Genomic DNA, 13,568 nt, shown 5'->3' on the forward strand with positions numbered 1-13,568 from the left:
AGCTGCAGCCCAGTGCTCGCCTAAGTGTTAAAAATCCTACCGAGTGAAGAGCAGACCTTCCACTCGGGAGCTTAGCTGCAGTCCAGTACTCGCCTAAGTATTTAAAAATCCTACCGAGTGGAGAGCAGACCTCCCACTCGGGGGCTTAGCTGCAGCCCAGTGCTCGCCTAAGTTTGAAATCCATTTCGATTCACAAGGACGACGAGGTGCAGGTCGACAGCCGCCCTCACCTTCCGAGCTTCGCCTCAAGTACAATGTGCGCTCCACAAGGGCGACGAGGTGCAGGTCGACTGATACCTTCTCCTTCCGAGCTTCACCTCAAATACAATATGCACTCCACAAGGGCGACGAGGTGCAGGTCGACTGATACCTTCTCCTTCTGAGCTTCGCCACAAATACAATGTGCGCTATGTCCCGACCCGCAAGGATGCAGGTCGACTGCAACCTGTACTCCAACCTGCAAGAGTACGTCAACAGTACTAAAATTTATACCGAGTGAAGGGCAGTGTTCACTCGAAAGCAGATGCAAACATATTCAACGGTAAAACCAAGTTCGGATAGCATCCTACGGATCCAGAAGTGCTCAGGCATCGAGCCTGTTAAAGTCTATCGGTTAGAAAAACCACTCGGCATTCCGAGGCAAATTTAAGGCATCAAGCATAGAAGTTTTTTACTCCTCCTGCGGAGGACTGGAAGGCGCAACGAACTCGTCCAGGTCGATTCCATGTGCGATCCGAGTGGCAGCAGCAATGAAGGTCTCCATGAAAGATCGGAAGACATGCTTCTTGGTATTGGCCACCTTGAGAGACGCCAGCTTGTCCTCTCGCGCGTCCTTGCAGTGAACACGGACCAGAGACAGAGCAACGTCGGCACCACACCTGGCAGAAGACTTCTTCCATTCTTGTACTCGACTTGGAACTTCGTTCAGTCGAGTCATCAGAGACTCAAGGTCGTTCCGAAGTGTTTCTCCTGGCCAGAGTGCTGTGCCGATACGCGATGTTGCAACCTTCACTCTCGCAAGATAGTCGACCACAGCAGCAACACGAGACTCGAGACGGAGCACGTTCATGGCGGCTTCATCCTTCACAGGAGAGTTGATGGGATCCAAGCCAGTCTCCACTCGACTAGTCTCCTTTTCAAAGTTTTGGCAGAATTCTGAGGATACGATCCAAGGATAAGCTAACGTTCCTACAATAAGTCAGTGATTACCAGTTGGATATAAGGGGTTACCTTCGAGCATGAGGAATAACTTCTTGGCGAGCCCTCCCAGATAAGCCTCTAAGTCATTCTTCTTTCCCACCAGTTCGCTAGCCTTGTTACTCAGGGCTATCTTGTCATTCTTCAGTCGGCTGACCTCCTTGTTGGCCGCGTCGAGAGCAGCTTTCAGATTGGTATTCTCCTCTTCAAGTTTGCTGATTGAAGCCAACTTTTCTTCTGCGAGTTTCGTCTTGTCCGAAGCTGCTTTCTGCGCCTCGGCGAGGTCAAGGTCCTTCTTCTTCAGAGCACCCCTTAGTTTATCTGCAAAATGATAGTCAGATCAGACTCAGGAATGGACAAAAAATAAGGGCAGTCATCAAGGTTCTCACCAAACATACCTTTTGCCTCCTCCTTCGCCTTCGTGAAGTTCTCCTGGACAAGCTTCAGATCAAGTTCGAGCTAGATATGCTTGTTCTCCAACTCAGTATAACGAGCCACAAGCTCGCAAGATTTTTGCGAAAGATCAGTCGACAGACATCAAAGACAGGTCACTTCTGAGTGACTAAGAGAAAAATCGTAGCATTTCTAAGACTACAACCGAATCAAAATATTCTACTATAGTCTCGGGGACTACACCCAGTGGGTGCACTCAGCGTGCCCCCACTGGTTCTACCGGCTCGGATCGATCAGTCGACCGAAAGAGACAAAAAGGTTATGATCATAAATCATAGCTAACTGCCAACAGTTAGACACAGTTTCAAAAAAAAAGAGCGAAGTATTCTTCAGACCATAGCCGACTACCAGCAGTCGACCACGGTCTCAGGGACTACATCCAGTGGGTGCACTCAGCGTGCCCCCACTGGTTCCATGATTCCATTCGACCAGATCGAGTGAAGAAAGTAAAAGAGAAAAAAGTTCAAGACATAAAGACTACAGTCGACTGCCAGCAGTCCACCGTAGTCTCGGGGACTACACCCAGTGGGTGCACTCAGCGTGCCCCCACTAATCCAGACATTTCAATCGACACACCCAGTGGGTGTATGACAAATACTAAGATTTTCAGAAAGAAAAATTGTCAGGTATCATATCCTAACAGAACAGGCGGTGGTCAACTAACCTGGACATTGCTCTGAAGAGCTGAACTTGCATCATAAGCTGCTTGGCTGGCGTCTCGGATCGCCTTCACCTGCTCCATCATGACCCCCGCCTGGCGTATGGCTTCCTTGGCAGCACCTGCTTGGTCCTCTGGGACGTGGTGTGTGGACAAGAGGGAAGGTGGATCAGCACTCGACGACGAAGGGCAGACACTCGTCAACGGCACCGCAAAGGACACGGTAGCCCGAGCAACGTTGCCTCCCTCCGGAACCAATGTCTCAGGTGCTGACGCAACCTGAGCAGTCTTGCCAGCAGACGCTTTCCTGTTCCTCCTTTGCCTCAGTGGCTCCTCATCGTCATCGTTAGGGAGATCAATGATAATGCTAGGTGGAGCTACAGAAAAGGTTCAAAGTTAAAAATGAAGACCCGATCGACCGAAAGTGAAACTGCACAGATCATACCAGGATTGGAAGTGGCAGCATCCTCCATTTCTTGATCTTCATGCCTGGCTGAGGTCTCAGAAGTAGCAGCACTGCGATTGCAGAAATCAGTCGGTCAGTGATCGGGTCGACCAAGAATATATCCATGTTGAAAGAGAAAACATGAGTTATGCCATTACCCAGAAACAGTCGGAATCTCCATCCTCATCTTTGGTAGGGCCTTCGCCGGTTTTGACGATGCCGCTCGGGGTTGCTTCGACGCTTTCTCAGTCGGCACCGGAGAAGTCGTCCGAGGACGTTTGGTCGACTGCCCAGCGGGCACGGCTCCCTTGCCACGCTCGACTGCAGGATCATGGGCGAGCTTGGACCGTCTTTCAGTACGAGGAGGCTCGACTACCTCCTCCTCTTCCTCATCAGAGCCAGCATCTTCTTCACCCTCGTCGTCGTCTGACTTCACTCCTCCTGGCTTTCACCTCCACTTCCTTCTTCTTCTTCGGTCCGTTCTTGCGCCCCGTTGGGCATTGAGTACATCTCGGTAGTGATCTGGAAGACAACAAACAAGACAAAAGTCAGTCGACTGAATTGCAGCAAAGCGGAATGAAGAAAACAAAGTCACAGTCAGAGAAATGTGGTCAGACCTTGTCTGGTTCGTAGGACTGGTCGAGTGGCGGGATCCTCCTGGCTCCACGAGAATTATCTTTGTTCCCTGTGATGGCGGTCATCCACCTCTCCAGAGTGGCATCGTCGACCTCCTCCGGGTGCACCCGAGTGGTGTCCTCAATACCAGAGTACAACCACATCGGATGGCCCCGATATTGAAGTGGCTGAATGCGCCGTCGAAGAAAAACCTCTAGAAGATCCATGCCCGTCACTCCGTCGCGAATGAGCTGGACCACGTGCTCCACCAACATCCTAACCTGAGCCTTCTCCTCCGGAAGCACCTTTAGAGAAGATGGCTTGTTCACTCGGTCCATGGAGAACGGGGGAGGCTAGTCGACTGCCCTGGCGTCGACTGGTCTTGATAGTAGAACCAGGTCGACTGCCACCCTCGAACTGACTCGGGAAGGGTCATGGCTGGAAAGGCACTCTTACTCCTCATCTGAACTCCAAGACCCCCACACATCTAGATTGCTTGGGTTCTCTCGTCACTCGGGCTAGCCTTTTTCACCGTCTGAGAGCCACAGGTGAAAATGTGTTTTCGCACAAAGACACAAAAGCGGCGAGGTAGGCAATGGAGTTGGGTGTGAAGTGATGGAGTTGTGCCCCAAAGAAGTTCAGAAACCCCCGAAAGAAAAGATTTGGCGGCAAAGAAAAACCGCGATCTACATGGGTGGCTAAGAGGACACACTCACCCTCCTGAGGCTGCGTTTGCCACTCCTTCCCCGGAAGCCTTGCCGACCCATGGGGGATCAGTCCTTCGTTGGCCAGGTCGTCGAGGTCCTTCTGGATGATGGTCGAGCGGATCCAGTCTCCCTGGATCCAGCCTTGCGGCAGGCCGGACCGCGACGAAGATCCGCCCCGACTAGTCGCTCTCCCCTTCGCCTTCGCCGTCGCCTTCTTCGCCCGCTCCAAAGCCGCTGTCTTTTCCTTCACCATCGTCGCCGGTGAGGTGCGCAAGGAGCAGCAGGGCGGAGGTGGAAGCGAGCGCAGCGAGCGAGTTCGAGGAAGAGGGAGAGGGGAATGAGGGCGCACTGTTCGAAAAAACCCCGTCCGGCGCCTTATATGAAGTCTCTTCCGAGTGGCTGACTGGTAGGCCCAGACGATCCTGTCAAATCCCGCAACAGGCGCGCGCGCGATACGTGGCGAAAAAGATGGCGCGGAGATCGAGGCGTCTTTGCCTTATCCCATCCGAGTACCGCGGCCTCCTCCGCTTCGCGCGCTTCCCGAAGTTCGGATCCCGTCAAATCCGCGAATAGCAAAGCAACCTGTCAGACAGCAGATTTCCTCCGATTCGTCGCCCGAAAATCTCCAAGTTCGTAAAGTTCACTCGGCAGATGCAAAGAATGGATCAAGGCGACTGAAAGGGAAGTTAACGCCATCACTAAAAAGTCATTGGTCCAGAGTAAGACACTCTCGCAGCACGAAAAGCAGGTCGGAAGAATTCTCAACTCCTTCCTCACTGAAACCTCGATCCATTCGGGGGCTAATGATGAAGCCATGTACCTAGGGTAGGGTCATGGACCTGTCCAAGGTACCCTCCCCAAGGACATCTCTAGAAGAAACTGTCTTTCAATCGACCTAGAAGAATTCCACTCGACGGACTCAAAGACACTCGACCGTGAAGACTCACTCGACCACCAGGAGATCTAGGGTCACTCTGCATCCAAACGGTCTGTTATTAAATAGTCTTTATGACCATGATATCACTTTATGTAAGACGTTACCAGTAACGCCAGGCCTTTATGTACATTGAACCCTCCGCTGCGTGGGCTGGCTGGGGTCCTAGCACACTCTATATAAGCCACCCCCTCCACAGGCAGAAGGGTTCGCACCCCTGTAACTCACACGCATATAATCCAGTCGACCGCCTCCGAGCACCGAGACGTATGACTGTTACTTCCTCCGAGAAGGGCCTGAACTCGTAAAACTCTTGCGTGTACAACTACTCCATAGCTAGGATCTTGCCTCTCCTTTAGTACCCCCTACACTACTGTCAGAATTAGAATCACGACAAATACTACAAGGTACAGAAGGAGCACATTTTAATAGATGCGCTAAGACCTCTAGGACAAAAGGTTGTAAATCTTGATGATCAGCACTGTTAATTTATTAATTAAATATTTTTAAATAAATAATAATTCGATGCACACGGTTACCCACGCGAGCCATCGTGCTGTTAATTAACAATCCATGACCCATCTTGAAGTTCTAACAAGTACTGTATGGATTCCTCTGTATGAGACTCTTATCCTTCCCGGCCGTCAAGCTTTCTAGTCCAGATCCGCTGCATTCCACACCCTCTGCCACTTGTCTTCCACCTCCTGCAGCTGCAGGTTTGTGCGAGGTGGAGCTGCTCCTGGAGGCGACGAGCGGGAGGAAAGAGATAAGCTGCCGGTCTCGACTCTCGAGCAAAGCCGCCGGCTGGTCGCTCCCCTACTCGGCCAGATCCGCTCCATGCCCTTCATTCCTGCATACAGGTTCGTTCCATACAAATCATATCAACTCCTCTGCTTTACGACCTGCACAGGATTTCTTCTTCTTTTCATTGGTCGCAACTGGCAAGTCGTTTCATTTTTCACTTGTATTTTTGGTTAGGGAAAGTCTGCACTGGTTTGTATGGGAAAGTTGACCCTTCCTGCTCTGAAAGATGTGACCACTATTTTTCACTGTCGTGTACATCGATAATCAGTGACCTATACACAGTCAAAGTGCAGCTGTTTTATCTCTAATTTGTCAACTAGTTGTCATAATTACTAGATCTCAATCAATGCCTCAGACTAGTTTATTTTTAAAAGTTTATTTTTGGATTTTTTGAAAAGGGCCTCAGACTAGTTACAGTGGGGGCTCCTTGAATCTCCAATCATAAATCCATCTCCGGCACTTCTGTAATCCACGAGCTCGGCATCTGCTTCCCCAACAACCGCGCGCATCTTCCACACCCCTCACCGGTACTGCCTCCAAGAGACATTACCTGTAGGCTACATAGCGTCGCTGTCCCCTGGTTGTTTGGGCGGCGGGGGAGAGGAAGATGCGGCTGGCATGGTCGCGCCGGATTCCATCGGCATTTGCTGCTGGTTCTTGGCGCTCTCGTTGTCAGGTGGCTGGCGCTAGGGACGAGGTGAAGGTCTAAAAAGTTTAACATTTAACACTAAAATATAAGTTGCATTCTTTCCTTTTCCTATTTTGTACTCCCTCCATATCAAAATATAAGACGTTTTTTGACACTGTTATAGACTCTAAAAATGTCTTACTAAAAGTTACAGTGGTAGTACAAGTTATCCTCTCTTAACCATGCGAAATATTTTCTGTGTTATTAGAGAGCTAAGCTAGTCAATCCTAGCACTAGCAGGAGATATAAAATACCATGGCATTGGCGACCAATTTCGAACACACAAGTGTGACCACAAGGGAGTTTAAACTCGAGTTCTTGGAACAGATTACAGATAATTTTTCTAAGGAGCGCATCATTGGTAGGGGTGGTTATGGAGTAGTTTACAAGGTATACTCATATACTTATTACTTAGATCTTGTACTCCCTCCGTTCGGAATTACTTGTTGCAGAAATGGATGTATCTAGACGTATTTTAGTTCTAGATACATCCATTTTTAAGACAAGTAATTCTGAACGGAGGAAGTAATTTCAAGTGATACTATCGTACATAGCTGCAAGGAGTCAGTGTATTTTTGTAACAGGGAATACTGGAAAATGGGGAAGAGGTTGCTCTCAAGAAGCTCCATAGAATTGGGGCCCCAGATGACGTTCAATTTATGAATGAATTTAATAACCTTATGAGGGCTCAACATCCAAATATTACCCGGCTGGTTGGCTACTGCTATGATGTGAGACCTCAACGCCTCAAATACAAAGATAAATATATTATTTCCTTTGTGGAAGAAAGAGTTCTCTGCTTCGAATATTTGCAGGGTGGAAGCCTTGACCAGCATATTTCTGGTATGAAGCTACTCCACGTAGACTGTTATTTTGCATGAAAAAGAAAAATGATCCATAAAATATGTACTTCTTGGATATCCCATAATCTACGCCTTGGTAATACACTGCATGTTTACTTCTGTAGATGAATCGTGCATACTTGATTGGCACACATGTTTCAAAATTATCAAGGGAGTTTGCCTGGGTTTGAATTACCTTCATAATGGGTCCAAAGATCCTATTTACCATCTTGATTTGAAGCCTGCTAATATATTGTTGGACCAGAACATGGTCCCAAAAATTGGAGATTTTGGTTTGTCAAGGCTCTTCCCTTCAGCACAAACCTGTATTGCAAGCAAAATTATAGGAACACTGTAAGTGGATACCTCATGATAAATAATCAATTTCTATTTTACAATTATAGAAATAATTGTATTGCGTATATATCATGCAGTGGATACATGCCACCAGAATATATTGAGAGAAAGAAAATAACATCAAAGTATGATGTATTCAGTCTGGGTGTTATCATCATACGGATAATAGCAGGACATGAGGGCTACTCCAAATGCGCACATACGCCTTTGCAAGAATTTCTTGAGCATGTATGGAAGATGTCTTGTAGCATGAACAAAAATTCTTTTTCACAAATATAATAATGTCCACATGTTGAGCCTTACTTACCCATGCCACGTTATGCCATTGTGTTCCAACTTTGCAGGTACATGAAAACTGGGGAAAACGACTACAGACAACAATGCCACCACATACATCAGATCAAATTCAAACATGCATCGAAATAGCACTAAGATGTGTGGAGGTTGATCGTGAGAAAAGGCCAACTATAGCCGAGATTGTCGGTGAACTAAACAAGGTTGGTACTGACCAAAGTCCACTGCAGGGCAGGCATAACCAAACATCATCCTCTGCATATGCATCCTCTAATTAGCAACTAACTTCCTACTCATCCGAAAGTGTGATAATGGTCCCATCTGCTTGTAAAATAGATGATGGCTTAAACATGGATATAATATCCAACATGAAACTGTGGGCACTACTTTTCTGGGAGTATGTTAGTTAGTTTTCTAAATGTGTTAAGGATATATTTTTATGAAAATGTAGTGATGTTATTTCCATGGTTCCACCGGCAATCTTCTATATATAGTTACTAGATACACCCCCCTCCCCCTCCCCCCATGATGTTCCAATTCCCAACTAATATTAATTTATTAATTTTGACCTTGTAGGGAATGTGCACGTTGGATCTGTTAAATCACAAATTATTGTTCTAAGATGAAAAAGCATCTTTTTCATTGATGGGTTACTATATAACTGTCAGTACATGTATTTAAAAAAGCCCCGCTTTAGAGAAATGTCAACATCATTGCAATAACTTGTGGACATATAATATAGTTTTTAAATAGGCCACCAATTGTTTCACGCATGTTCCAACCAACCACTAATCAAAGAAGCGTGGTTTGAGTATGTCCCAAAAAACGAAATGTTGTTTAGCCGAACTAACAAGCTTATTAGAGAGTAAATTCAATTTTGTACACAACTGACAAGAGGCCTCTATAAAAGAAGAATTGAACTTCTTGTTGCAGGTCTCCGACTTCCAAAGCAAGCCTGCCTTAAACCAAAACACACTGTCAGGTAAACATCTCGACTAAACCTATAAATATGATTCACGCAAAATGAATAGATTTAATGGGGATGATGTGGCTGAATGTGGAATAGTTTGTGGGATTATGATGTGGCTGAACATGGAGGCAAGAACAAATCGCCATTGAGGGGCAACTATATAATATGTCAAGGTTAATTTGTATTGTGTATTAGGGAGTATAAGTTTTACAGTTTTTTCCTTTTAAAAAGACTAGCACATATGCTCGTGCGTTGCATTGGGACATAAAATAGTATGCATTTAAAGTTAATGAAAATTATATGTGCCAGCAAAACCCTGTGTGCACGAAAAAAGAACATTTAGCTTCTTGGTTTCACCGCGTGTGAAGGAATCAATCCGCTATTTTTTCATTCATTGATCGAGTGCATTTAAGAGTTTTGTTACGTTATCGAACCCCACAGAAGGCCCATGAGTTATTCAGTCTACTTTTCCTTTCAATCCTTTCAATCGAGGGGATTTTGAGGTATGAATTTTCTGAATATCCTAGGAAACATGAAAAATAAATTAAATTCTGAACAGTTTTTTCAAAATCATGTACACTTTTGGAAAACGCGAACAAAATATGAAAGGGAACATCATTTAAAATTTACAAACATTTTTTGAAAACACCAAAAACATGAACATTATTTGAATTTGTGAACACTTTCTTTAAACGGGAACATGTGTTGAAAATTCATAAGGTTTTTAGAAAATGTGTACTCCCTCCATTCCATAATGTAGTGCGCCTGTGCTTTCCGATATCCAAGTTTGACCATAAATTTAACCAATGAGACCAACTGCGGCGGAGACAAAAAAATATATCGCTGAATTCATATCAAAAATACGAATTCAGTGGTATAATTGTTGTTCCCGCTGCAGTCGGTCTCGGTAGTTAAATTTATGGTCAAATTTGAATCTCGGAAAGCGGGGGGCGCACTACATTATGGAATAGAGGGAGTATCTTTTACACAAGAACATTATTTTAAATTTTTTAATTTTTACCAAAATATGAATATTTTTTGAATTTGGAGCATTTTTTGAAATGTCATATTTTTAGAAATCTCGAATAATTTTCAATTTTTTTGGAAGAAAAAGGTAATTTTTTGCAAGTTCTGAATATTTTTTGAAAGAGAAGCAAATTTTTTTGCAAGTTCTGAATATTTTTTAGTTGTGAAATTTTACCAAAATATGAATATTTTTTGAATGTTTTTTATTATGAACATTTTTTGAGAATTGTTAATTTATGAATTAATTTAAAAATAAACTTAGTAGGAAAAAAGAGATAGAGAAAGAAGATTAAAAATAGAAGTAAAACATAGAAACAAAGAAAAATGGGCCCGCCAATTATATTGGTTGTCCTATGCGAGACTGCAACTATATGTCGCCCTGTGCGGAAAATAGAATTTTCCCATCTGAGTCGGCAAATAAATAAGTGGATTGGCTTCGCTGGGCCACAGCGCGTGACCCACATACGAAAATTATTTTTCTAGCAAACAAACGCATAAGAATTTAGTACCACCTCGGATAGAAAAAAATATATTTTCGACGGTGAATGGATGAAAAAATTGGCGTTAGATACCTTGCTTTATTAGTAGGTATAGATATAGGTATAGTTATAGATATGAATATAGACTAAATTTGTAAGATGGGTTTGCATAAAGCTCTATGAACTTGTACTTCAAAGTTTACATACCAGGCAGCCAATATTCCTTAATAATTACGAGTAGAAAGGATCCTCCACACTTTCCTATTTTAATACCTAGTAGTATATGAATTTGGAGTTTTAATCTAACCACTTGTGCGATGCTTCCTTGTTTCATTACTGGATGGCAGAGTGCCGAGGCGGAACGCCCCTGTTGCCATTCCACGCTTGGTCTACTGAAGACGAGGTCCATGTCACCGTTGGCGTGTTGTCCCCTTTGGAACCACAAACCCGACATGGACATCCTTTACGTCGGCGTTGGCTATCGTCGTCGTGGCGGCGTGACCTAGCTAGACTAGCATTAGCACTAGCAGTCATAGTAGGCGTATTAGCAGGAGTACGAGCATGGATATCAGTGATCGTTGAATCAGGCCCCGTCGTCTACATAGTAGCGGGGGTTGGTTGTGGCATTTTGTCAGTGCTCGCACGTATAGTAGTGGGTGCACTGTTCGGTTTCATTATGAATGAACCCATACTCATCTGTATCCGACGTATGTTTAGCAGGTGAAGTGGATGCTTGGCTGCAAGGAGTAGTGCCCCATGCCGTACTTTATTGTTCCCAAATCAAAGTTACATTATCGATTGTATCTGAAAGAAGAAAGCTATGGGGTCTCCACATCCGTTACTGGAAAATTCGGTTTTTGCCTAGTGTTGGCGTCTTTGCCGAGTGCATTTCATTGGACACTGGTTAAATAAGAACTTTGCCCAGTGTCATGGACAAAATACACGGCAAAAAAGTAAAACTCGACAAACAGGTGCTTTACCGAGTGCTACACTTGGCAAACGGTTTTATTCGTTGTGCTGCCCTATTCTGGCTGCCGAGGTTGCATACGATCTCATATGAAAATGATCCAAAAATCAAAGTTGTTCATTTGATGGGGTATGCCGAGAAGGTGCTCAAGCGCGCCGGCATGAGCGGTTGCAATGCCTGCAACATGCCAATGACACTGTTCCTAACACTGCTTTGGCGCATTAATCTGGGTCATGATTTTGTGGATAAGGTTTCAAACTCTTAAGCAAGCAATCAATACTCCTTTTTATGGAGGTCATTTGGGTTACCAGGACGGCAGGACACAAGAGACCACATGCTTCTTCAAAGGGTTAGAGCATCTACAGCCGGGTCTCTTACACCTGTCTCAAACGTCGGGGCTGGCCGTCCGGTCAGTGATTGGTCACAAAAAATCGACCCAACCGGACCTTTCAAACTGTGGACAAACGCCCGGTCTAACCGACACCCCTCATATCCAGCCCAAATATAAGGCGGCCCGGGCACGTCCGGGGCATCCGCCTGACAGGCCCGGCCCACCATAGACACCTGACAGCCCCAGGCCTGGCCCACCATGCCATGGGACGGAGCTGGACACCGACGAAGACGCGCATCTCCTCGTCTAGGTGTACCGCCGCTCCCTCATGACAGCATAGACGGAAGCTCGCCGCCGCCGACAAAAGAACGCGGGCGCTCTGGCTAGCTATTGAGCAGTCGGAGCGCGAGGCGAAGGAGGCAGCGGCGAAGAAGGCTCGGGTGGTAAGGCTGAAGCGGGAGCAGGACAGGGCGGTCCGTTAGATGAAGGGGCTCATCATCCTATGGACTCCGACTCTGACGGCGGCCACAGCTGCAGCTCGTCGTCCGACGACCAAGACCCTCCACTAGCCGCAGATGCCAACAATTGCGCCGGTGACCAGAAGGGCAAAGGACCGGCGAGGAAGTGGTGATTCCGGCTCCCCTCCTCCTCAATGTTTATATCGTTTTAGTTGTAGAAGTTTAAGAACTTGTCCGTGGGCGAACTATGATCTTTTGGATGTGGTGAAGTATGTTATGTTCGTTTGCAGCCGATCTTGTGTTCCTTTGCAGATTCATTTTGTTTTCTGTCATTTGATCACGTATGATAGATCAACATGTGCCTGGGTAGCTTGGATATAAGGCGCCGGATATGAGATATGCGGATGCGAATGGAAAATATGAGGGGTGCCCGGTCAGTGCCGCGGACGCGCCCGAACGTGTCCGCCAACGTTTGAGGGGCCGGATTTGCCAAGTCCGGCTGTAGATGCTCTTAATCTGCAGCTGCAGGTAAGTGTTGAAAGGTGAGCTCAACCTAGTCTTCCATACAGCATTTGGATTACGAACTTCATGTAACACAGATGTATGTAAAATAACTGGTGTGTGAAGAAATAGGTATTCAGGTCCAATGTAGCAGTTGGGTACGAGAATGAACAGAGCCCCGCCCATGTGCGGAATGTATAGTCTTGCGCTTCTATCTTGTTGTTTTTGTTTTTTCATTTTCTTGCAACAGCCGTTGAGATTTCAAACCAGTTTAATGTCTGGCAAATGCTGCAGCCTGTCATTTTAATACACACATTACAATTTTTAACAATGCTTATCTAACTTTTTTTTCATCGCACCTAGTTTTTTTTCTTTAGCTTTTACTAGTACAAATACCCATGCATTGCACCGAGCGATAAAAGGGGCACAATCTGCTTCATGTGTCATTATGCATCATTTTTTATATCCAATTTTAATAAACATCAATAATAAGGTTAAACATGGAAAATTCCTTAACTTTGATAAAAGTTAATGTTTTCATGCTGCTTCAGCTCATCAACCATGCTACACTCTCCAACTTCAGTATCAACACCGGTAGAAAACAACCCATTTGTCCCGGTTCATAAGGCCCATTTGTCCCAGTTCCCGAACCGAGACTAAAGGGTCGGTACTAAAGCCCAATACCTTTAGTCCCGGTTCGCCCAGGAACCGAGACAGATGGGGCTCCACGTGGCCGCTGTGGCTTGCCCAGGCAGGAGGGCCTTTTGTCCCGGTCGGTGCCACCAACGGGGACCAAAAGGCTTCCACGCGTCAACAGTTCAGGGGTTGGGTTTTTTGTTTTT

General features: G+C 45.8%; 1 protein-coding gene across 1 annotated transcript; it reads left to right on the forward strand.

The window, feature by feature from the left end:
- The first annotated feature begins 5,579 nt into the window (after positions 1-5,579).
- Positions 5,580-11,318, forward strand: LOC123133367 (putative receptor-like protein kinase At4g00960). The gene is made up of 8 exons (XM_044552859.1): positions 5,580-5,869; positions 6,710-6,891; positions 7,086-7,344; positions 7,469-7,697; positions 7,778-7,928; positions 8,045-8,197; positions 8,928-8,976; positions 10,817-11,318. Exons 2-8 carry the CDS (start codon positions 6,757-6,759, stop codon positions 11,191-11,193), a joined length of 1,353 nt encoding a protein of 450 aa, XP_044408794.1. The 5' UTR covers positions 5,580-5,869; positions 6,710-6,756; the 3' UTR covers positions 11,194-11,318.
- Positions 11,319-13,568: the final 2,250 nt, after the last annotated feature.

The sequence above is a fragment of the Triticum aestivum genome, chromosome 6B (assembly GCF_018294505.1).
Source record: "Triticum aestivum cultivar Chinese Spring chromosome 6B, IWGSC CS RefSeq v2.1, whole genome shotgun sequence".
NCBI lineage: Eukaryota > Viridiplantae > Streptophyta > Magnoliopsida > Poales > Poaceae > Triticum > Triticum aestivum.

Bases quoted from the DNA above. Each gene is read 5' to 3' on its own strand.
- LOC123133367 (XM_044552859.1), top strand. From the start codon at position 6,757: ATGGCATTGGCGACCAATTTCGAACACACAAGTGTGACCACAAGGGAG. The intron at 6,892-7,085 runs GTATACTCATAT...TTTTTGTAACAG, and splicing joins GTTATGGAGTAGTTTACAAG to GGAATACTGGAAAATGGGGA. The intron at 7,345-7,468 runs GTATGAAGCTAC...TTACTTCTGTAG, and splicing joins CCTTGACCAGCATATTTCTG to ATGAATCGTGCATACTTGAT.